We start from the raw sequence: 24,357 nt of genomic DNA on the forward strand, positions 1-24,357 counted from the left end.
TGGTAGTTGCGTCTGTCCCCGCATCGCCACGGCAGCAATGAATGGAGTGGATGTAAGTTCCGCTGTTTAGGCTGTTTACATCCCTCAAAGCCGCATTTTTTTTCCACAGGCAGCGTCAGATGGAGACTCAAACATGCACCGAGAAGTTTATTTACTTCAAGCAAGCCGACATGTTTGTAAAACTAGATCTAATTCAAAGTCTCCCGGAGTCTCGCGCGAGACCCAGTTGCCGTGCGCGGTGTGTTCAGGCGCAGTGGGAAAGCTACCGTTTGTGTCATAAACACAGGAATATCAACTCTTTACTTGCTTCAAGTAAAAAAAACTTCTCGGCGCATGTTTGAGTAGCCATCTGACGCTGTATGTGGAAAAAAATGTACACTTGAAGCAAGTAAAGAGTTGATATTCCTGTGTTTATGACACAAGCGGTAGCTCCTACTGCACCTGAATACACCAACGCTGCAACTTTGGGCTCGCGGGAGACTCCGGGAGACTTTGAATTAGATCTAGTTTTACAAACATGTCGGCTTGCTTGAAGTAAATAAACTTCTCGGTGCATGTTTGAGTCTCCATCTGACGCTGTCTGTGGAAAAAAACTGCGGCTTTGAGGGATGTAAACAGCCTAAACAGCGGAACTTACATCCACTCCCATTCATTGCTGCCGTGGCGATGCGGGGACAGACACAACTACCGCAAAACAGGAGCAATTAAACTGAAAATCTTCAGATTCATTCTTTTAGACCTAAAATGATATGAAAATACACCCCCGAGTTGAATTCGCCTGGAATTGTCCTTTAAGTTGGGACACTTCGTTGGTCTTTTCTTTTCCACCAATGAATGACAGAGCTGGACGTCATCGACCACAAAAGCTCCAAGAATAAATAACATGTCCGACCTGGACTGGATGGGAATTGATTATCAGCTGAACACATCTGTATTATATTTATTTGTATTTCTGTTTTATAGGAAATATAATTGCTGAACATTTCTACTTGTTTCATGTTAAATAAAATGTCTTGTTTTTGTTATTTTTCTTTTTTAAAGTCATTCCTGTTCCTTACTGATGTTGAAAAAAGGAACAAATTCCAGCTCTTTTATTGACATTTGAACTCCAAATAAGATTCATTTTGTGGGTGAATTTCATTTTGATATAATTTCCACTTTGTTGGGATCATAATGTCTCTTTTAACCTGTATCTCAGTGTCTGATGTTTGAGGAACAGAACCACACATTCACAGACGTTGCTGCTGGAGCATTTTATTTTTGCATAAAGAAGAGAAAAGGAAAAAGTTTTTTGCCAAAAGCGTTGCCAACTTCCTGTTCCTTAACGAGCGACAGAGCAGAAGATGTGAAAATGAAACACAAACATGTTTTTTGTGTGATGATCTCTCTCAGTCGGTATTCGGTTTCCACCAAATTCCACATCGCCGGACGCAGACAGAGGGACGTCTTGAGCGACAATCGATGTTGGCCCAGCACTTGTGGTCTGTAAGTGACATTTAAGCAGTTATACAGTAGCCTATATTATACATGGTTAAATATTATCTGCAGACAGTTGCAGCGACTTACGTCCGTGGTTCATCTGCAGGCAGCGCTTCGTCTGGGAGCTGTAGTCGAATGAGTTACAGTACCTGTAGTTGAAGGACGAGCGATCGCACCACTGCCACTGGCCCTTCTGAGAAACCAAAGAAAGTCAATCAATGAGTCAATAAATCAGATTCGTGCGACAAGGACGACTCTTATAGAGGACTGTAGCTTAATGCTGCAATATAATACAATGTTTACAATTAGGTTTTTTATTCGGTTGTTAACACCTTGGCTGTTTGGCAAGATCAGGTGAATTCTCACTACTAATTTACCATCAGTTAGTTATTAATATGATTATTATTCCAATAGATTGATTAATACATTTATTTATGTATTATTTATTATTATTAAAGACAATATAGAACAACAATAATCAGAGCAACCACAGAACAATTTATAGTTTTATGATTTTTACTCATTACTTATATTTGGTAAAAGGAGCCATGTTATAAGTCATTAATACAACTGATTGAATAATTGATTGAGAATTGAAATGGAGAGGCAGAGAGGGGGAATGACATGCAGGAAAGGGCTGCCGATGCCGGATTCGAACTGGGGCCGCCTGCAGTGTGGACTGTGTGTTTATGAAAATCAAAATAACATTTTGAATGTATCAAGTATTCAATTATTTTTTATTATAGCTACCTTATTTAATAAGGGTTAGGGTTAGTCATTATATTTACACTTTACAATGGGGCTCCTTTTAGCAGCTATAAATGTTTATTTTATTATTATTTTTTATTCATCAATAAATTGTTGTAAAAATGACATGAGAAAACACTCACTAAAAAATGTGGGAAAAAAATTGTGATTAATTCCAATCAATACTAAATTAATCTCTCAACCGATTAAAACCGATTTTATGCAGCAAAAAATTTCAGCTCACTATTTGGCAAGACGGTCCCTGCTGCCTTTTTATTTTTGTCCCATATGGGTTTTAGAAAACAACAAAACAGCAACCGCACACTCAAAACACTGTGCATTTATCATCTTATTGCAAGCTTTCGGTCATTGAAAAAGTGAATTCTGACTTTTAAAAAACATTTTTGGGTTAAAAAAAAAAATCTCCTAGACCGTCTCTGGAGATTTTTATTTTTTATTTTTGTCTTATTCAAACTTAAACAAAATAAATAATACATAAATAAATGAATTAATCAATCTATTGAAATATTAATCATATTAATAACTAACTGATGGTAAATTAGTAGTGAGAATTCACCTGATCTTGCCAAACAGCCAAGGTGTTAACAACCGAATAAAAGTCAGAATTCTGAGAAAGAAGTCAGAAGTCACTTTTTTTCCACAGCAGCCCTAATCCTCTTTCGTACAACAGCTTATAAATGACTTGTTATTTATAAATCTTTTGTCTTAATCTTATCGTGAAGTGTCACTGACGACCCGTCCCACCTGTTGCCAGTCGCTTCCTCCAAGCCACGTCTCCGGGAACCCGTTGGTCACCTTCTGGATCAACCCCTGAATCTTCAGACTCTCGTCGGTACTGTGCACAGACGCCAGGTTTCCACCCAACGTCTGGCAGTTTCTCTGTCGCGGAGCAAAAAAAGTGGAATTGTTGCAGAAATATAACTTATGAAAAAAGGTTTTTACTTGATGCATTGAAGAAAAAAAGCAACTCACCTCAGCGCTACTCCAAGTCATCGGAGCTCGCACGAAGCAGAAACAGCGACCGCCGATGTTCCTCCAGCCACCAACACAAGTCTTGGTCCATGTCCTCTTGACCCGGTCTCTCGCCTCTAAATCTGTTCAGAGTAGGAAGAAAAGGAAGTTAACTCTGTCAGACCTCAGATCAGCTCTATGGACACAAAACAGAAACCTGAAGCATCGGGGTCGACACTCACCCGAGGCTCTGGTCAGAACCACCACGGCACAGAGCAGCACAGACAGAACCAGCGTCTTCATGGTGAAGACGAAGGACGACAATAACTCTCGGCAAGGAAAACAGAGCCCTTAAGACTTGAAAATGAAAAGCAGAAGAGGCGGAGACAGAGGGTTATCTTCTGTTTTTGTGGCCTTGACTTGCACTCTTCTATCTTCTCAGCTATTGCAAGAAAAACCACAAAGTGTGTAGCAAGTCCTTGGTTATCAGGTACAACCTTTTGACCATGGTCATAGTTCCTGGTTGTCTGTAATAGCCTAATGTCATTTATAGTTCAGGTTATATTTCAATTCCAAAATTCATCAGTATTTTCCAAAAGTAGAGTCATGCTTTGTTTTGCTTTATGCCAATGTTGCTACTGAGCTCATCCAAAGCCTCGTCAATATTTAATCTGTTGAAGGAGAAAATGTCAAACAAGCATCCAAAATCAAACATGGTATGAGGACCTTGAAAGGTGGACTTCCTTGCCATTATCTACAGGATGTTAGGCAGGATTTCATTACTTAGGATCAATATTTTACCTAAACTTCTGTATGTGTTTCAGATGGTCCCAATCTTCATTCCCAAAAATGTGATCAAAGAACTGAACATTCATATGGACCAGAAAAGGACCTCGTATTAGTTTAGCCAGACGTATGAAGCCTAAAGAAAGGAAGGACAAAGGGAAAGAAGGAAGGATAAAGGGATAGAAGGAAGGAAGGCAAGAATGACGAAGGGAAAGAAATAAGGAAGGAAGGCAGGAAGTACGAAGGGAAAGAAGGGAGAAAGGACAAAAGGAACAATGACTTGACTTGAAATTTGGACTGCAGGAAGCCAAGACCTGTGGCTGTGGCCTAGTTGTGTCTATATCCTGCTAAGAGGTCCGTGAATGTCTGTAGCCATGTCATTCTATAGGCAAACCTATGGGCGGGGAAACAATTTAATTATTCTAACCTTTGCCATTTTTTGTCAGTAAGTCACAGAATCACAAAAACACAGTAATCCTGAGAGTGTTACCTTTACAATCATACCAGGCACATCTCTGAATCTCAAACTATGTGGGATCTCTGCTGCTCATAACTTGGGCATGGCGTTATGGCAAAAAACATAAAAAATAGGGGAGTGCATTAACTCTTTCGCGACCATTGACGAGTTAACTCGTCACAGCCTGCCGAACGTTCACACCCAAACCGTTTTTTTTTTTTTTTTTTTTAACAGATTTTTATAAACTGTGTGATTTTGGTTTTGTTTGAGTAATCGGTCTCCTTGAATGCTACTCTGGGGACGGCGTGCAGCGTGCTGTGCGGCTGTCGGCTACAGTGTTGCGACTTTCTCGCTAAATCTGCCGACTTTCCAAACCCTCTTGTCAACTTTTTTTTGACAAAAGCGACTGCCGACAAATCTGGCGACTTTTTCCAGTGCTGTTACCAAGGTTTCTGGTTTGGAGATTCGGACCTGAAAGCCCGTTATCACAGCTGTTTTCACCGTGCAGTGGGCGCTGTGCAGCGGGTGCTGTGACACACTCACCGCCGGCCAGTCACACAGGAGTGTCACAGAGCTGCTCCGCTGTGGCCAGAGACCCGCACCGGTGCACTCCACGCTGCCACACCCCCCAGATTTGTCTACAAAAATACTTATTTAGCCGTAGAAATCATTTGGGAGACATGCCACACTGCAGAGTACCAGTAAAATGAGTGGATTGCCACTTGACACAAAAGTGCATTTTTCTCTGAAAAACTTGCAGTTTTTACGAGGAGCACGTTGGAAAGTCACTCTTCAACCACGTGAAAACCGTTTGTTTCTAGGTGATGTACAGAGTTCGGTTCGACGTGAGAAAGAAGGTAAACAAATAGCCCAAAACATGTGGTCCGGAGCGGATGTGCTGAGCAATTAGTGTGGTCGCGAAGAGGTTAAGACTTGAAAATGAAAAGCAGAAGAGACGGAGACAGAGGGTTATCTTCTGTTTTTGTGGCCTTGACTTGCACTCTTCTATCTTCTCAACTATTGCAAGAAAAACCACAAAGTGTGTAACATGTCTTTGGTTGTACAACCATGGTCATAGTTCCTGGTTGTCTGTAATAGCCTAATGTCATTTATAGTTCAGGTTATATTTCAATTCCAAAATTCATCAGTATTTTCCAAAAGTAGAGCTGCCAACATCATGCTTTGTTTTGCTTTATGCCAATGTTGCTACTGAGCTCATCCAAAGCCTCGTCAATATTTAATCTGTTAAAGGAGAAAATGTCAAACAAGCATCAAAAATCAAACATGGTATGAGGACCTTGAAAGGTGGACTTCCTTGCCACTATCTACAGGATGTTAGGCAGGATTTCATTACTTAGGATCAATATTTTACCTAAACTTCTGTATGTGTTTCAGATGGTCCCAATCTTCATTCCCAAAAATGTGATCAAAGAACTGAATAGTCGCTTTAGTACATTCATATGGAACAGGAAAAGACCTCGTATTAGTTTAGCCAGTTGTATGAAGCCTAAAGAAAACGGCAGCCTACCAGTCCCTGACATTTGGCCGTACCACCTGGCCCCACAGCTGTGGTACATTGGTGACCTGATCAAAAACTGTAATGAATCTACATGGCTGCACTTGTGTCCTCATAGGCTGGTTATCCCTTGCATGGTCTCTTGTTTGCATCCGAACACAAAAAGATTAAAACTTCTGTTGGTGACAACATGATTATCTTGGCAGCCTTCTCTCCACAAGAGCTGCCACCCATGAAGAAATTAACCATCGTATTGGGTGTGCCTGTGCAGCTTTTGCCAGGTTGAGGAAGAGAGTATTCGAGAACTGAGACATCCAAATCAAGACCAAACTTCTGGTCTACCGAGCGGTAGTTCTGCCCACTCTGCTCTATGGGGCTGATATCTGGACCACCTACAGCAGACATCTTAAAGCCCTGGAGCAGTATCACATCAGCGATGTCTCCGCAAGATTTTAAGGATAGGTACGCTGGGAAGATAGGCGAACTAACATCCTGAAGGAAGCCACCATCGCCAGCATCACCACAACCACCATTCGGCACCAGCTACAATGGACAGGCCATGTTGTACGCATGCCCAATAACCACCTTCCAAAACGAATGCTGTACGGCCAACTGAAGGAAGGACAGCGCACCCAAGAGAGACAGAAGAAGCGGTACAAAGACGCCATCGAAGTCCACCTCAAAAAGTGCTACATCAGCCTGAACCCTTGGGAGGAGGCAGCCCTTAAAGGATCATTTCCGTTTTTTACAACCTGGACCTTATTTCTAGTATAAAATAAGATCATTTTACTCACCCAGACAACTTTGGTGTCATTTGGAGTTGTTTTGACGAAATTAGCCCCAGTGGAGCGGCGCGTATAATGCGAGAACACGGGGCACGCAATGCAGCCTCTAAATAATACATTATCCGCCGCAAAACTCGTTCATTTCGCCAATATTTAGTTATGATACACTAGTGTACCCTCCGAGCCCGTGGTGGCATGTTATCAACATGCTGCGCCTGTAGGTTGACTACTAACCTCGCGCCGGGCAGCGGTCAGAGATGACATCATCCAGATCAGAGGTTAGTAGGTCAACCTAGAGACCCCGGATGTTGATAACATGCCACCACGGGCCCGGAGGGGAATAACACTAGTGTATCATAACAAAATATTGGCGAAATGAACGAGTTTTGCGGCGGATAATGTATTATTTAGAGGCTGCATTGCGCTGCCCCGTGCTCTCGCATTATACGGATACGCGCCGCTCCACTGGGGCCAATGTCGTCAAAACAACTCCAAATGACACCAAAGTTGTCTGGGTGAGTAAAATGATCTTATTTTATGCTAGAAATAAGGTCCAGTTTGTAAAAAACAGAAATTATCCTTTAAGAGAGATTTGTGGAGCAGGATGGTCCATGAAGGTACAGCACTGTTAGAAAAGGACCGCCACCAAAAAAGCAATGATCCGCCACTAAAATTGCTCCACAAACCCAAACTACAACGACCGTGAACAACCACTCACGTATGCCACCATTACAATAGAGACTGCTGATCAAGGATTGGCCTGCCCAGCCACCTGAAGACCCACGGATGACCAGACCCACCAACAGGAGAATAATCATACTGGTATCGAGTGATCGCCAATGATGATGAGAAATGCAACTTGATGGATATAAGGAAATTGGATGGTCTTGAGGGACAGCTGTCTTCCCTTCCACTGGGATGAGGCCAGGACAGAGTTTTCTGTCTATAGTTGTTTTTGTTTTATCACAGATCACACAGATTTAAAGTTTTGTCTCATGAATATATAATTTTTTCCCCTTTTTTTAAAAAATTACAATTATTTCATTTCTGCAATTTAAAAAAGACTTTTCCACCTTCTCAAAGTCTTGCTGTTACTTATTGACATGGTGGTTCAATAAGCAAAAGGATTCGGCTCCAGACAACAGGCCGTTTAAAGGGATACTTCACCCAAAATGGATAATTCACCAATTTCCTTTTTGTCTTTACAACATACATCCAATGGTTTACAATGACAAACAAACATCTTGTAGCAAATCTCGCGCATGGGCACAAACATCAACAGAGCCACTGGGAGCTACAGTACTACTGCAACAAGGCAAAAAACAGAGATCAAATTCATTTTGAGGTTATTCATTTTCAGGAAACAGTTTCTAATGGTCAGTAAACAACCAGCCCCCCCACACCGAAAAAACAAACAAACCCATGAGGGTTAAATTGAGGCTACAATTGTGCAACAGCTCTTATTGTGAGGCAATAACATGAAAGTGACAGTGCAAAATGATCAGAGAGAGAACTAGTTGTTTACAGTGAAGGGAACTTACCTGACCTCTGGGAAAGGACCCAGAGATAAATGATAGGCAATATGGTATATATGGACTCGTGTTAAGATATAGTATACCTCCTCTGGATAAACAGTCTAGATCTTTAACATCATTAGTAGAGGCTAGACAGGCCAGATAGATAAAGTCCAGATAAATAGAGAGTCCATCGACTGGCAACAGTATGTACTGCGACCGGGGAACATAGGACCCTTTTTGGGAAAAACTGGGAACATAGGACTCGGGTACCATAGGTACGCTCCCGACAACACCCTCTGAGCAACGCTAGCAACATCTGCGCGGCAGCTCTGACTCGACAAATGTGACATGATGTAAAAAAAAAAGTCAGTTTTAAATAAGATACTTTTCAGACAAACATTCTTGTATTCACATAAACTCAACGGCTTTATATAAATGAAATACACACTTTGATTATAAGGGTAGCATAGTAAGGCCATCACATTTTATGTTTCTCCGTCAACATATGAACCATCACATGCAAAATTTTACACTAAACAATAATCATGTGACCTCTGACTCAGGACCAAATCATCAATATTTAATATAAATTTGATCAAATAAAACACAAGTCATATTAAACATTTAAAAACAAATGAATTAACATTTGCATTTGAAGTGTGATTGTACCTCATCAGTGAATGTGACCAGAGCCACTCTCCTGCGGGGGGGAGTGCTGCAGCATGGACGACAGCGCCCTCTGCAGGGCGTCCTGGATACCCTGTGGAATGAATATATGAATGAATACCAACACATCCAGTCAACAGAAAAAACACAAACAAACTGAAAAAAAGACACTCATACAGATGTGAATTTATCTATTTACTTTGGAGAATAGAGAAGAGATTGCCCCTGCACAACTCAGATAAAACTCCACAATGGTGCAGGTGGTGTCAGGAACAAAAACCATGAAAAAAGAAAAGAAGGTTCCAGCGGTTTTAACAAATAAATTTATTGAATGTACCCCATTGAGTGCGGTGGAACCTTCTTTTCTTTTTTCATTACTTTGGAGAATGTAATCAACACCTCACCTGGAAACCCACTGCTGGACATCACCTGAGAAAATATGGGATGTTTCTTTACATGAGATTATGCATGGTTCCAGTTTCATAAAGACATCTAAAGTTTATCTATCCATGTATTTTACATTTCAAATTTTATTAATTTGTGGAATAATCAAAAGTTAACTTTAGAACATATGAACCTGTCCCATTTCACCTGTGAAAGTTTAATAAAAACAAAAGTTAACTTTATTTACTTTATCAGGTGCAGACCCCGAGAAATTGCTTTTGGTTCTAAAAGAGTCTCATATGAATGTGGATGAATCTACGTTACCACTTGTTAACGGGTCCATTTTCGATTAATATGTTTTGTCTTTATAGTTATTTTGATATTATTATTTAGTGGTCGACTTGCCCAATATTTCCTACTTTCGGTTTCCTTGACGCTGCCCGCTGGGTCATGGGAATAACGCCGCCGGATCGCCGTTTATGATTGAAACTACGATGGTATCCGATCGTCTTCCAACCTCCGACTTTCATTCTTGATTAATGAAAACATTCTTGCCAGATGTTGACGCCAATTGGGCGTCCTTCAAATTGTCACCTTCCTCCAAATTTTAACATCCCTCAGTATGCCTAGAAACTGAGCCGCGGATGCACCGGGACCATAGGACAACTCTTTCCATCCTACTTTTTATATCTTTTTTACTTTAACAAAAACAAACTAGACCTTTAAAATTTACCTCCAAAATTAAAAAGAAATCTTCCTCAAAATCAACTTTTCAAAAAACCAGAACCTAAAAACCAAGAGAGATGGCTAGTGTAGTGTAGAGTAGTCTTGACAAGGACACGCCCCGGAGGCTAGCGCACCTCCGGGTGGACCTCCCTTGATTGAGGGCGTATTGTGATAAGTGGTCGAAACGCTCAATGATATCAAGGCACACAACTGAGGACGTGTCCCAGTGAGCACAGACTTTGCAGAGAATCAATCGGAACTCTAGTCTCTAGTTTTCCGCAGTTGGAGCTTCGAGGACCGCGAGATCCCCGTTCTCTCAAACACAGACACCGGTCCTGTGGCTGGTTGATCATGTGCAGTGTTGGGGTGTTTTTCATTCTCTGTCACAGAGATGAAGGCACTTACAAGCTGGACTGGTCTTCCTACTGCAGGTCCGGAGCAGTTAGAGATGTCCGTGTTAGTGCTTAGGAAGCTTCTTCAGATCTCTCACTGTTCCTTGGTTACTTCCCTGCACCCTCCACATTCCCCTGCGGGGACCAATACATGCGACCTCGTGTCCATGTTTTTGGCTCCTTCGCTTGGGATTCAGGTTTAAAAGGAGTGCTTGGTTGTTTCCTAGGACGGTATTGATCAATACATGGAGAAGTCACTATTCACTACGCAGAGTACTCTTACCTGCAACAAAGCCCTTCTCCTGAAGGACATACAAACTCTGCTCTGTCTAGAACTCACTAGTATAAAACTTTTTACTTTTTATTTCAAAAAAAAAAAAAAAAAAAAAAAAATTTAAACTTAATTACAACTTAAAATTCTTATTAAATGACATCTATACATGTCATTCCTACTAAACTTAACCACTCCCTGCCCTACAAATTTCCCCTCTAAACTCCCCACTCCTGGAACCCCAAGGACCATGGACTTTCTTGGAACCACAAGGAACATGGACTTTTCTTGGACTCCAAAAAAACAACCTCCCGGATCTAAGGAAAATCAAGTGGAAACAAATCCAAACCACATGGACTTTCTTTTAGATTCCCCCTCCCCTCCTCTACACCTCTTTGTTTCTTTCTTTTCTACTCTAATATGGTTCATACGTAAATGGGAGGCGGAATGGGGACTGACTTGCGTCGGCCCGTGCCTTGCCGCTGTTATCCCGAAAACCAATCCGGTGGTGACCGGAGAGGGGGAAACCTTGTGTATCTCCTCACTAAACCTAACCTATTGCCAGAGCCTCGGACTAGCTCCTTCCGTACCAACCCACTATATTTACAAAATGACCATTTTCACCCTCTTTCTCTCCTCTCTCTCTCTCTCTCTACATATTTTGTTCTATAATAATTAAGATCACACTGTAATTCTCTGTGATCCATTAGATTAAAATATTCATAAACAATGAAAACTGTCTCCAGTCCATTGTTTAAACATATGAATCCTTAGCATATATCTTAAATAATAATTTACTTTTATAACTACCTCCAACATTACGGTAGGGTATAATTTGACCCTAACCACTCCTCTTAAAACTAAAACTTAAAATTACAAGGCTAAAAAACACCTACACACTTTCTTATTTAAGTATTTTTATTTACCTTATTATTCTTAATTTTATATCTCCCAAACCCCTACCCTTATTTTATCTATTATTTTTTCTATTATTTTTTCTATAATTTTTACTCTCTTATATGACTTAATTGTAATATTAAATACTAAATTTATATCTACAATTCTCTCCCTCTTCCCCTTACCCCTCCTCCAACAGGTTTAGAATATCGACCGAGCCAGATATTGGACAATGATTTCTTGCCAAAAACTCATCCAAACACTGGATGCCACTACATGATCTCACATGGAAATTTCTCATAGACACCTGGACTTGTCATTTTTACTAAACTTAACCACTCCCTACCAAATATTGGACACTGATTTCTTGCCTAAACTTAACCGGACACAGGACATCACTACTTTAAACTCCTTCTCAGAGACACCTGGACATGTCTTTTTTACTAAACTTAACCACTCACTACCAAATATTGGACACTGATGTCTTGCCTAAACTTAACCGGACACAGGACAACACCACTTACATGACCCCACATGAGACATTTCTCATAGACACCTGGACATGTCAATTCTACTAAACTTAACCACTCCCTAAAGTAAATAAAAAAATCTCAGGGATGACATCCAAAGTTGAGGCCCACAGAGGCCCACTTGGACAGCTGTACATCCTACACACTGAGAAAAACCAAGGACAATATATACACTGGATGATCCATTTACACTAACAAAGAAAAAAAGAAGATATCCAAGGATGACATCCAATGTTGAAGCCTACAACAACCCACTTGATCTACTGTACATCTCACATTGGATCAAACAAATAAGAATATATATAAAAATCTCAGGGATGACATCCAAAGTTGAGGCTCACAGAAGCCCACTTGGACTACCGTACATCCTACACACTGAGAGAAACCAAATCAATATATACACTGGATGATCCGAACAAAGATAAAAGGAAAAAATCCAAGGATGACATCCAATGTTGAAGCTCACAACAGCCCACTTGGCCTACTGTACATCTCACATTGGATTAAAGAAAAAAGAATATATAAAAATCTCAGGGATGACATCCAAAGTTGAGGCCCACAGAAGCCCACTTGGACTACTGTACATCCTACACACTGAGAGAAACCAAGTTTATATATACACTGGATGATCCGAACAAAGATAAAAGGAAAAAATCCAAGGATGACATCCAATGTTGAAGCTCACAACAGCCCACTTGGCCTACTGTACATCTCACATTGGATTAAAGAAAAAAGAATATATAAAAATCTCAGGGATGACATCCAAAGTTGAGGCCCACAGAAGCTGGAGAAGTTGGAGCTTCGAGGACCGCGAGATCCCCGTTCTCTCAAACACAGACACCGGTCCTGTGGCTGGTTGATCATGTGCAGTGTTGGGGTGTTTTTCATTCTCTGTCACAGAGATGAAGGCACTTACAAGCTGGACTGGTCTTCCTACTGCAGGTCCGGAGCAGTTAGAGATGTCCGTGTTAGTGCTTAGGAAGCTTCTTCAGATCTCTCACTGTTCCTTGGTTACTTCCCTGCACCCTCCACATTCCCCTGCGGGGACCAATACATGCGACCTCGTGTCCATGTTTTTGGCTCCTTCGCTTGGGATTCAGGTTTAAAAGGAGTGCTTGGTTGTTTCCTGGGACGGTATTGATCAATACATGGAGAAGTCACTATTCACTACGCAGAGTACTCTTACCTGCAACAAAGCCCTTCTCCCGAAGGACATACAAACTCTGCTCTGTCTAAAACTCACTAGTATAAAACTTTTTACTTTCTATTTCAAAAAAAAAAAAAAAAATTAAAACTTGATTACAATTTAAAATTCTTATTAAATGACATCTGTACATGTCATTCCTACTAAACTTAACCACTCCCTACCCTACAAATTTCCCCTCTAAACTCCCCACTCCTGGAACCCCAAGGACCATGGACTTTCTTGGAACCACAAGGAACATGGACTTTTCTTGGACTCCAAAAAAACAACCTCCCGGATCTAAGGAAAATCAAGTGGAAACAAATCCAAACCACATGGACTTTCTTTTAGATTCCCCCTCCCCTCCTCTACACCTCTTTGTTTCTTTCTTTTCTACTCTAATATGGTTCATACGTAAATGGGAGGCGGAATGGGGACTGACTTGCGTCGGCCCGTGCCTTGCCGCTGTTATCCCGAAAACCAATCCGGTGGTGACCGGAGAGGGGGAAACCTTGTGTATCTCCTCACTAAACCTAACCCCTATAATATGTCCGACCTGGACCGGGAAGGGAATTGATTACATGATGGCCAACAGCCGAACACATCACTAATATATTTATTTGTATGTCAGTTTTATAGGAAATATAATTGACGAACATTTCTACTCGTTTCATGTCAAATAAAATATCTTGTTTTGTTAGTATTTGTTTTCCTTGTTGAAAAAAGGAACACATTCTTGCTAATTTAATGACATTTAAACTCTAAGTTAAATTCATTTTGTAGGTGAATTTTCATTTTGATATAATTTCCACTTTGTTGGGATCATAATGTCTCTTTTAACCTGTATCTCAGTGTCTGATGTTTGAGGAACAGAACCACACATTCACAGACGTTGCTGCTGGAGCATTTTATTTTTGCATAAAGAAGAGAAGAAGGAGAAGGTTTTTGCCAAAAGCGTTGTCAACTTCCTGTTCCTTAATGAGCGACAGAGCAGAAGATGTGAAAATGAAACACAAACATGTGTTTTGTGTGATGATCTCTCTCAGTCGGTATTCGGTTTCCGCCCATCTGCACATTTCCGGGCGCAGACAGAGGGAAGTATTTTGCTACACTGAACGTCGTCCCAGCACTTGTTGTCTGTAAGTGACATTTAGGCAGTTATATAGTAGCCTATATTATACATGGTTAAATATTATCTGAAGACGGTTGCAGTGACTTACGTCCGTAGTTCATCTGCAGACAGTGCTGCTTCCACCAGCGGTTGTCGAATTTGCCACAGCTCTTGTAGTTGAAGGACGAGCCATCGGTCCACAGCCACTGACCCTCCTGACAAACCAGAGTCAATCAATGAGTCAATAAATCAGATTTGAATGGCGACAAGGACGACTCTCATAGAGGACTGTAGCGCCATGTAATAATATAATATAATGTTTACAATCAGGTTTTTTATTCGGTTGTCAACACCATGGTTGTTTGGCAAGATCAGGTGAGTTCTCACTGCTAACATACAACAATAATCAGGGGAACCCAGAACAATTCACAGGTTTACGATTTCTACTAATTACTCTTCATTACTTATATTTGGTAAAAGTGATTGAATAATTGATTGAGCTTATTTAAGTGTACTATATGTTTCTAAGAGACTATTCAACAACTATAATCAGGATGGCACGAATTTATTACAATTGAACAATTTTACAAAATTCATTTAAAAATGCATTTTTAATGTATCAAATATTAAATTATTTTGAAACAATCATTATATCTACACTTTAGAATGAGGCTCCTTTTAGCAGCTATACATGTTTATTTATTTATCAATAAATTGTTGTAAAAATTAGATGAGAAAACACTCAAAATATAAATGAAAAAATGTGGAATAAAATAGTGATTTATTCCAACCAATACTAAATTACTCAATTATCTCAACCGATTAAAAGGTTTATGCAGCAAAAATGTTGGCTCACTATTTGGTAAGATGCTGCCTTTTTTTTTTGTCCCATATGGGTTTTAGAAAACAACAAAACAGCAACCACACATTCAAAACACTGTGCATATATCATCTTATTGCAAGCTTTCTGTCATTGTGATCGTGAAAAAGTGAGTTCAGACTCCAGAGAAAGAAGGGTTCAGGCATTGAGGACTCTGAAACTTCTCCCAACCCTTAGTCGAAATGAGGGTGAGTAGAAAATGAGTGAAACTTGAATTTTGGGTGAACTATTCCTTTAAACTCAGAATTCTGAGTTGAAAGTCAGAATTCTGACTTTTTTTTTTTTCTTGGTTAAAAAAAATAATCTCCTAGACCGTCTCTGGAACCCTGGAGATTTTTTATTTTTTCTCAAAAAAAAAAAATCTCAGAATTCTGAGTTTAAAGTCAGAATTGTCAGAAAAAAAGTCACTCACTTTTTTTTTTTTTACACCGTACAACAGCTTATAAATGACTTGTTATTTATAATTTTTTTTTCATAATCTTATCGTGAAGTGTCATGATGACCCGTCCCACCTCTTGGCAGTCACTTCCTCCAAGCCACGTCCGCGGATACCCGTTGGTCGCCTTCTGGATCATCCTCTGAATCTTGCGATACTCGTTGATGTTGTGCACAGACGCGAGGTGTGCACCCAACGTCTGGCAGTTTTTCTGTCATGGAGCAAAAAAAGTGGAATTGTTGCAGAAATATAACTCATTAAAAAAGCTTTACTTGAAGCTTTGAAGAAAAAAAACCCAACTTACCTCAGCCCTACTCCAAGACATCTCAGTTGGCACGAAGCAGAAACAGCGACCGCCGACGTCCTTCCAGCCACCAGGACAAGTCGATGTCCTCTTGACCAGGTCTCTCGTCTCTGAATCTGTTCAGAGTAGGAAGAAAGAAACTCCGTTAACTCTGTCAGACCTCAGATCAGGTCTGTGGACACAAAACAGAAACCTGAAGCATCGGGGTCGACACTCACCCGCGGCTCTGGTCAGAACCACCACGGCACAGAGCAGCACAGACAGAACCAACGTCTTCATGGTGAAGACGAAGGACGACAATAACTGTTGGCAAGAAACAGAGTCCTTAAGACCTGAAAATGAAAAGCAGAAGAGGTGGAGACAGAGGGTTATCTTCTGTTTTTGTGGCATTGACTTGCAAATCTTTTATCTTCTCATCTATTGCAAGAAAACAAAGGGTGTCAGGTACAACCCTGTGCCGATGGTCATAGTTTTTCTGCTCTGCGGTACTCCGATCAGAGCTTCCTCCCTAGCAACGGTCTGTTTTACTTCTATTTAACGGTTTTGGACAGATGGGTTGGGTGCTTATCAGTTTTGCAATTCGAAAAATAATGGTAAGTCCTGCCGCCTGGGATGGTAACTTTAAGATGAATATTTTATCTAAGCATCTGTATGTATTACAGATGCTCCCAATCTTGCTCCCCAAAAAAGTGATCAAAGAACTGAACAGTTGCTTTGGTACATTCATATGGAACAGAAAGAGACCTCGTATTATTTAGCCAGAATCCCAAAACTTTCTGTGCAAGGAAAAACATATTGCTGAAATGGATCAACTGTAAATTTTCCACAATAGCTGGATGGCATAAGGTTATTTTTGACACATGCCAAAACCTTCCATTCATGTCTCTCCAACCTCTTGCTTTACATTTGTATTTATCTTTTCTTTTTTAATTGATTTGATTTTGATTTATTCAGCACATAGTCAATTACAATATCCATAGAATAAAGTAAAACAAACAAGAAAAAAAACAACGACAATAAAAAGACTTTATACACAGCGGACATGCTGGGAGGTCCGAAAAACCCTCGAGGGGCCTGACAAGAGAACCTCCTGAAACAATTATAAAGCATGGATAAGACTGCAAGCTACTGTATTACTGTATACAAGGCACACACATCACAGCTGAACACACAGATCAGGCACATACACACATCAAGGTGTTGTGAAAGATAAAACAAAACATTCAGTTCTTGATTACACAACATACGTTTCACAGACTTTTTAAAAGCTGATTGAGAAAGTTTAAGAAAGTGAGGAGGAAGTGAATTCCATATCTTGGAACCTCTGTAGGAAATCTTAAATTGGGATGAAACAGTTCTCGGTTGTGGGGGCCAAAGCTGATATGCTTTACGGGTTGAAAAATTATGACATTGTTTGTTTGCAGAAAATAAATTATGAAACAAGGAAGGAAGTGTTTTGTTTAAAGAGCCATATACAAACTGAGCAACCTGGAGGTAATTAATCTTGAGTGAATCATCTGACATTGATGATGTTAAAACTCAGTGCAGAGTTCATCGTTTATGATCTTTACTCGTCACAGCTGTTTGAGCAACAAGATCAAAACCTGCAGTCGTCCCAACGTGTGATCAGACATTCATTGGAGCTGGTGATCTGACTCCAGACCAGTTCAACCAGCCAATCAGGGAGTGAGTGCAAGCCCATGGTTGGAACAAATAAGGAAATAAAATAAACAAATCATACCTACTGTTCTTCAATCCAACTTTGACTTTCGCCTTTCACTCTCCTTCCTCCTTTCTCTAATTCTATCAGTCTCACTCCTGGACACCCCAGCTGTCCAACGCTTAAACTGCACTCATTGACCCCCAGATCTAACTGGGCAACACTGTGTCTTCCATAACTAACTAACTAACATGAATTTTACTTTAGGACCGCCATGATCAGGCGTAATGTCCTCCGTGGGAGGCTTACTCTCTCCAGACCCCATGACTGCACTAATGTGGTGACTGTATTTATTTTACTTTGTTGTCCTGACTGCTGCTGCTGAGAGAGAGAGACGCAGTAGCATCAGAGACAGCTAGTCCTGGAGGTCCTGCTCCATCCGGTGGTCCTGCTCCAGTCGGCGGTCCTGCTCCTCCTGGCGGTCCTGTTTCCGGCGGTCCTGCTTCCAGCGGTCCTGCTCCATCCGGTGGTCCTGCTCCAGTCGGCGGTCCTGCTCCTCCTGGCGGTCCTGTTTCCGGCGGTCCTGCTTCCAGCGGTCCTGCTCCATCCGGTGGTCCTTCTCCAGCCGGCGGTCCTGCTCTACCTGGCGGTCCTGCTTCCGGTGGTCCTGCTCCTCCTGGCGGTCCTGCTCCATCCGGTGGTCCTGCTCCAGCCAGCGGTCCTGCTCCACCTGGCAGTCCTGCTTCCGGCGGTCCTGCTTCCGGCGGTCCTGCTCCTCCTGTCGGTCCTGCTCCATCCGGCGGTCCTGCTTCCGGTGGTCCTGCTCCTCCTGGCGGTCCTGCTCCACCTGGCGGTCCTGCTCCATATGGCGGTGACACTCTACTCTCCCTGGAGGAAGTGTCGGCAGAACTGAGGAGACTGCGTCCTGGCAAGTCGGCTGGCCCTGATGGTGTTTCAGCTAGACTCCTTAAGGACTGTGCTGCCCAGCTGGCTGTGCCTCTCCGTACCATCTTCAACCTGAGCCTGCAGTCATGTAGGATCCCTCTTCTCTGGAAGACCTCGTGCCTGGTGCCGGTTCCCAAAGTGGCGAGGCCAGCAGGAATCAGTGACTACAGACCAGTAGCCCTGACTTCTCATATTATGAAGACTCTGGAGAGACTACTACTTCGCCACCTTCGACCTCAAGTACAGCATTCTGTGGACCCCTTGCAGTTTGCATACCGGGAGAACATTGGGGTGGACGATGCAATCATCTACATGTTGCATCGGATTTACTCTTACCTGGATGAACCTGGGCGATATGTGAGACTGCTGTTTCTAGACTTTTCCAGTGCCTTTGACACAATTCAACCTAGTATTCTGAGAGGAAAGCTGGAGAAGATGGGTGTAGATCCAACCATCATCTTGTGGGTCTATAACTATCTTACAGAGCGGCCACAGTATGTGAGGCTGGGGAATTGCATGTCAGACACAGTGGTGAGCAGTGTAGGAGTACCACAAGGTACTGTGCTCTCACCTTACCTCTTCACACTTTTCACTGCAGATTTCACATCCACATCTGAATCTTGCCATGTTCAGAAGTACTCTGACGACACGGCCATAGTGGCATGTGTGAAGAAGGGACAGGAAGATGAATACAGGGACCTGGTGGGGGCGTTCACAGTCTGGTGCAACAAGAACAACTTGTTGCTTAATACATCAAAGACCAAAGAAATGATTATTGACTTTGGCAGGTCCAAAAGATCCTTACGGCCTGTGACTGTGGATGGGGTGGACATTGAGAGGGTTCAGTCATACAAGTACCTTGGAGTACACCTTGATGACAAGCTGGACTGGTCCGTACACACAAATGATGTGTACAAAAAGACACAAAGCAGGCTCTTCTTTTTAAGAAGACTCAGGTCTTTTGATGTATGTAATGTAATGCTGCGTATGTTTTATCAGTCTGTCATTGCAAGTGTTACATTCTTTGCTATTGTCTGCTGGGGTAACAACATCAAGGTCAGGGACAGGAACAGACTAGACAGGCTCATCAAAAAATGTAGCTCTGTGATGGGGGAGGGAGCGGAGCTGGTAGAGGCTGTGGTTAAGTGGAGGATGGGGTGTAAGTTGAAGACCATCCTGGGTGACCCCCAACACCCTCTACACAAAACCCTCTCAGGTCAGAGGAGCAGCCGAAGCAAAAGGCTCATCTCCCTGACCTGCAGAACAGAAAGATTTAAGAGATCATTTGTTCCTGCTGCAATCGTTTTATATAACACTTGTTAAAATGTATTTTTGTGTTCATCTTTTTTTTGTCATTGTTGTGTGAGCTACTGGACTAACGTGAATTTCCCTGCTAGGGATGAATAAAGTATTCTCTATTCTATTCTATTCTAGTGCGGCTAGCAGGCCTGAGCGGGAGCATACCTATGTTCCCCGGGACCTATGTTCCCCTATAGGGGGTCGCAATACATACTGGGGAACATAGGACCTTTTTTAAAAAAAAAGGTCCTATGTTACCCGCTGTTGCTGGTCGATGGACTCTCTCTACTTATCTGGACTCTCTCTCTACCTGGCCTGTCTAGCCTCTACCTGGTCTTTTTACTAAACGTAACCAACTCCTTTCTTTATTGCCTAAACCCAACCAATGGGACAATTCCACTTCTCACTCAAAGTCACAACTCAACTTCTCACTCAAAAATAGGCAAAAATATGCCAAGTCACAACTCAACTTCCAGGTATGGGACCAAAAATTGCATGTTCCCCGGGTCCTTTTGGGGGAAAAGTGGGGAACATAGGACCCTTTTTCTAAAATAGGGTTCTATGTTCCCCGGTCTGGACACAGAGGGGAACATAGGACCCTTTTGGGGAAAAGCGGGGAACATAGGACCGTTTTTTTAGAAAAAGGGTTCTATGTTCCCCTGCCCCATACAAAGTGGGGAACATAGGACCTGGGGAACATAGGGATGATCCCACCTGAGCCCTCCTAACGTACTCTGCTGCACGTAGCTTCACCTGAGCTCCGTCATTGGCTGGAGAGAAAACACTGACTCTCTCGCCATAGATATCTATGCTCTCTCGCGACTCTCTAGCTCCACCCAGAAACGTCCACGTGCATAACAAAACCTGAATAAAACAGAGCAAAAGACCAAAATACAGGCAGGGGGAGGGGGGGCTGCAGACACAGCCCCCACCACACAGGACATAAAGCCCATAGGTGATGATTAAGAGACGGCTGCCTTCATCAACTCCTGCTAACATTTCCATATTTCGCACATTCTGTGACATAAACTGTAAACTGTCTTGTCTGTAACAACATCTATTGCACGTCTGTCCGTCCTGGGTGAGGGATCCCTCCTCTGTTGCTCACCCTGAGGTTTCTCAGATTTTTCCCTGTTAAAAGGGTTTTCCATGGAGTTTTTCCTCAGTGGATGTGAGGGTCTAAGGACAGAGGATGTTGTTACGATGCCATGTAAAGCCCTTTGAGACAAACTGTTTGTAAAAACGGGCTTGCAGGGTTCCTACAGCTTAAGCCAACTTAAATTTAAGACTTTTTAAGACGTTTTTAATGCCACTTGAAATGAAATTTAAGACCGACTTCACAATAAACACAAATGCAAAAACAAAACAAAAACGTCACCACATCTATTACATAGGGTTAGGGACAATTTTACCCACTTTCCTATGTGGTCCAAGGTAAAGTGACTGCTACATGAATGATTGGGTGGAAAAAAAAAAACTGATTTGGGAGCTGGTGGCGGTAAGAAATTTAGCGGTGACGGCCGCCACTAACTTCTCTATGTCAGAATGTTACCAATTATTTTGAGATTTGAGACTAATTATAATCATAAAATCCCACTTACCAAGTGTTAACATTTTTAAGACCTTTGAAAAATGTATTTAAGACATTTTAATGCCAATTAAGGCCTTGTTTTTAGATTAATGAATTCAATGCCTTTTAAGACTTTTTAAGGATCCGTAAGAACCCTGCCTTGCCTTGCCATTTGTACAAGTCTAATGATTATTTTTGGGCACAAAACTCCAGACCCAACCTTTAATGAAAACTACTTCCCCATACAATTGCCACATTGATAATGCCATATTTGCAGCAGCAGCAGCAGCAGCAAGAAATATGCAGCAGAAGATGAGAAAAAGACATAACACCTTTTACTTCTCTTTTGTGGTCATTTCTGTGAAAAATTTCGGAGGAACGCCTTGCTACTGAACACGAACTGCACTGCACAAAGATGCTACAAATGATAAAACAGTACATCAGTCTTTTACATTGCGTTATGTGTTTAAGGAAATAAATGAACAGTTGTTTTTTAATCACAGATGGCACAAATTTAAAGTTTTGTCCCATTAATATTTATTTTTTTCTATTTTGTTATTTACAATTATTTCATTTCTGCAATTTAAAAAAGACTTTTCCACCTTCTCAAAGTCTTGCTCTTGCTTATTGGCACGATGGTTCAATAAGCAACGGGACTCAGCTGCAGACAACAGGTAGTTCGATAATAACTCAACATCAAACCAGGTGAGTTCACTTGAAGGTGACTAGTCAGAGGAAACAACCAGGAAAAGGAATTAAAACTGGTGAAGTTTCCTACAATTGAAACTCTTGGCGTGTAACAACAGGAAAAGCAAAGGTGTGTAACTGCAAATAACCTACAGTACATGACTAATGACCTATTTACTGTATTTTGATGTTGGACTCACTGTGTCACAGCAGTGAAGGATACACCCAGAAAACTTTACAGGTGTGTAGTCAACAACATCCAGATCTGAGGTCACGTTCAAAGACGGGTGTGGTCTGACTGAGGAGACAGGGAGGTATGAACAGTTTGACAAATGTTAAAACAATGTCTGACTTTATTCATTTTCAGATACTTGCAGCAGCTGAGGAAGAAGAAGAAACAGTCTCGACCACACCGAAAAAACATGAAGGTTAAATTTAGGAATCGCTGGGCTGCAATTGTGCAACAGCTCTTATTGTGAGGCAATAACACAAAAGTGACAGTGCAGAATGTACAAGAGGAAAAGTACGACTGGTACCGCTGATCAGAGAGATAACTAGATGTTTACAGTGAAGGGAACTTATCTGAATTTACATCCTGTGCGTGTGTGTGTTTGTATGAATACGTATACATATGGTTATGTATATGCATTATGTATCTGATTCCTGCAATGGGATGTTTCAGCTATTACAAGTAGGCTATATCACATAAAGTATATGTTAAATTATATAAATTAAAGTGAATTTATAGACCACTGACTTATACTTTTCAGTTAATGCATGAATGAAAAAAGAAAAGAAAAATACAGACATGCAAGTTTAATTAAACATAATACATACAATTAAAAAGAGGAAATGATGCTATCATCTCAAAAATCATCATCTGAAAATGCATCAGCTGTTTAACATTATCTATGAAAACTGATATGGAGTCAGTGTTGACTTGTATCAACACCCACGTTGAAAACAAGTTGTCTCCACTGATATTTTAAGAAATGTGCCACAGGTTGGAATAACTCAGAGACTGAATCAACTGCACGGTTAAGGAGGATGTTTTTTTTAACAAAAGCCTAACATCGTGTTTGGGTAGCCTACGCCGTCTGTGCGCCGGCTTATCTCGCTGCAGCGTTAGCGCCTCATTAACCCACAGGTATGAGAAACGTGAAAAATGTGAGATGACACTGGTCCAAAAAAACTTGTCGCAAACAAAAACATACAGTTCAAAGAGAGAGACGACACACAGGACAAACATGACCACATTTCTTAGGACAAAGATCAAGGAGACGATAAGTGGAGATATACAGTATTTACTTTCCGTGCCATCGCTCATTGTCAGTCTAGTCACATGGTGAAGCTGTTGTTGTTGTAGAAGCTCTCCTGTGTAAATAAGCACAAAGGAGATTGGTTTGTGCCAAAACTAACAACAATAAGAACAAAAACAAAACAGAAAATCAAATCAACATATGATATTTCTCTGCTTAGCTTCATGATGAGTTTGAAGACTCAGTCTTCATCTTTAGTGGAGCTATTTGTACGTTTAGCATTTCTAAAAATCTATAAATCTCCCTCACATCTTCTCTTCTACTAAAGTTAGCATGCTAACCGGCTAGCCCCAGCACCGATTTAGCTTCCAACCTGCCGCGCAGATGTTGCTAGCGTTGCTCGGAGGGTCTTGTGATTAGCTAACGAAACCGATGAGGCTTTTATAGATTTGTTTATCGGGGAGCATACGTCAGTCCGACTGCCCAAAAGTCCGACGGCTCATTTCTCCGACTACCCATTCTACAGTGTTAAGGTTAGGTTTAGGGTAAGGTTAAGGGTTAGGGCTACTTAAGTCGGAGAAGTGGGAGGTCGGACTAATGGATGCAAAAATAAAGAAATGTATGGTCGGAGAAATGGGTAGTCGGACAGACGTCATGCGCCCTTGTTTATCTTACTAGCTGGTTAGCTTGTCTCCAAGAGCCACCCAGACTTTGTTTGAAGCCAAAGTATTTGATAGCTAAAGGTAATGGCATCTAAGTTAAATGGGTAATGGATGGCATTTTAAATATACAGTATATTATTAATATTTTTTAACACAGTAATACAAAAAAAGAAAAAAACAAACACTCTGATAAACCCAAACAACAAAGATCAAACCACCCAACAATGTCAACAACA

General features: G+C 41.4%; 2 protein-coding genes and 1 long non-coding RNA gene across 3 annotated transcripts in view; all 3 read right to left on the reverse strand.

The window, feature by feature from the left end:
- LOC146968613 (uncharacterized) overlaps window positions 1–24,357 on the reverse strand; it is a 236,224-nt gene that overhangs the window by 29,686 nt on the left and 182,181 nt on the right. The gene's annotated exons all lie outside the window — the stretch shown is intronic.
- On the reverse strand, window positions 1,122–3,501 carry LOC146968615 (type-2 ice-structuring protein-like). The gene is made up of 5 exons (XM_085758950.1): window positions 3,441–3,501; window positions 3,220–3,341; window positions 2,992–3,126; window positions 1,567–1,672; window positions 1,122–1,483 (listed from the first exon to the last, which is right to left on the reverse strand). The coding sequence occupies exons 1-5, from the start codon at window positions 3,499–3,501 to the stop codon at window positions 1,389–1,391; spliced, it is 519 nt and encodes a 172-aa protein (XP_085615076.1). The 3' UTR covers window positions 1,122–1,388.
- Window positions 14,251–16,350, reverse strand: LOC146968616 (type-2 ice-structuring protein-like). Its single transcript, XM_085758951.1, has 5 exons — window positions 16,258–16,350; window positions 16,040–16,155; window positions 15,812–15,946; window positions 14,529–14,634; window positions 14,251–14,445 (listed from the first exon to the last, which is right to left on the reverse strand). Exons 1-5 carry the CDS (start codon window positions 16,316–16,318, stop codon window positions 14,351–14,353), a joined length of 513 nt encoding a protein of 170 aa, XP_085615077.1. The 5' UTR covers window positions 16,319–16,350; the 3' UTR covers window positions 14,251–14,350.

The sequence above is a fragment of the Trachurus japonicus genome, chromosome 18 (genome assembly GCF_045865225.1).
Source record: "Trachurus japonicus isolate A0001 chromosome 18, Traja_1.0".
Lineage (NCBI taxonomy): Eukaryota > Metazoa > Chordata > Actinopteri > Carangiformes > Carangidae > Trachurus > Trachurus japonicus.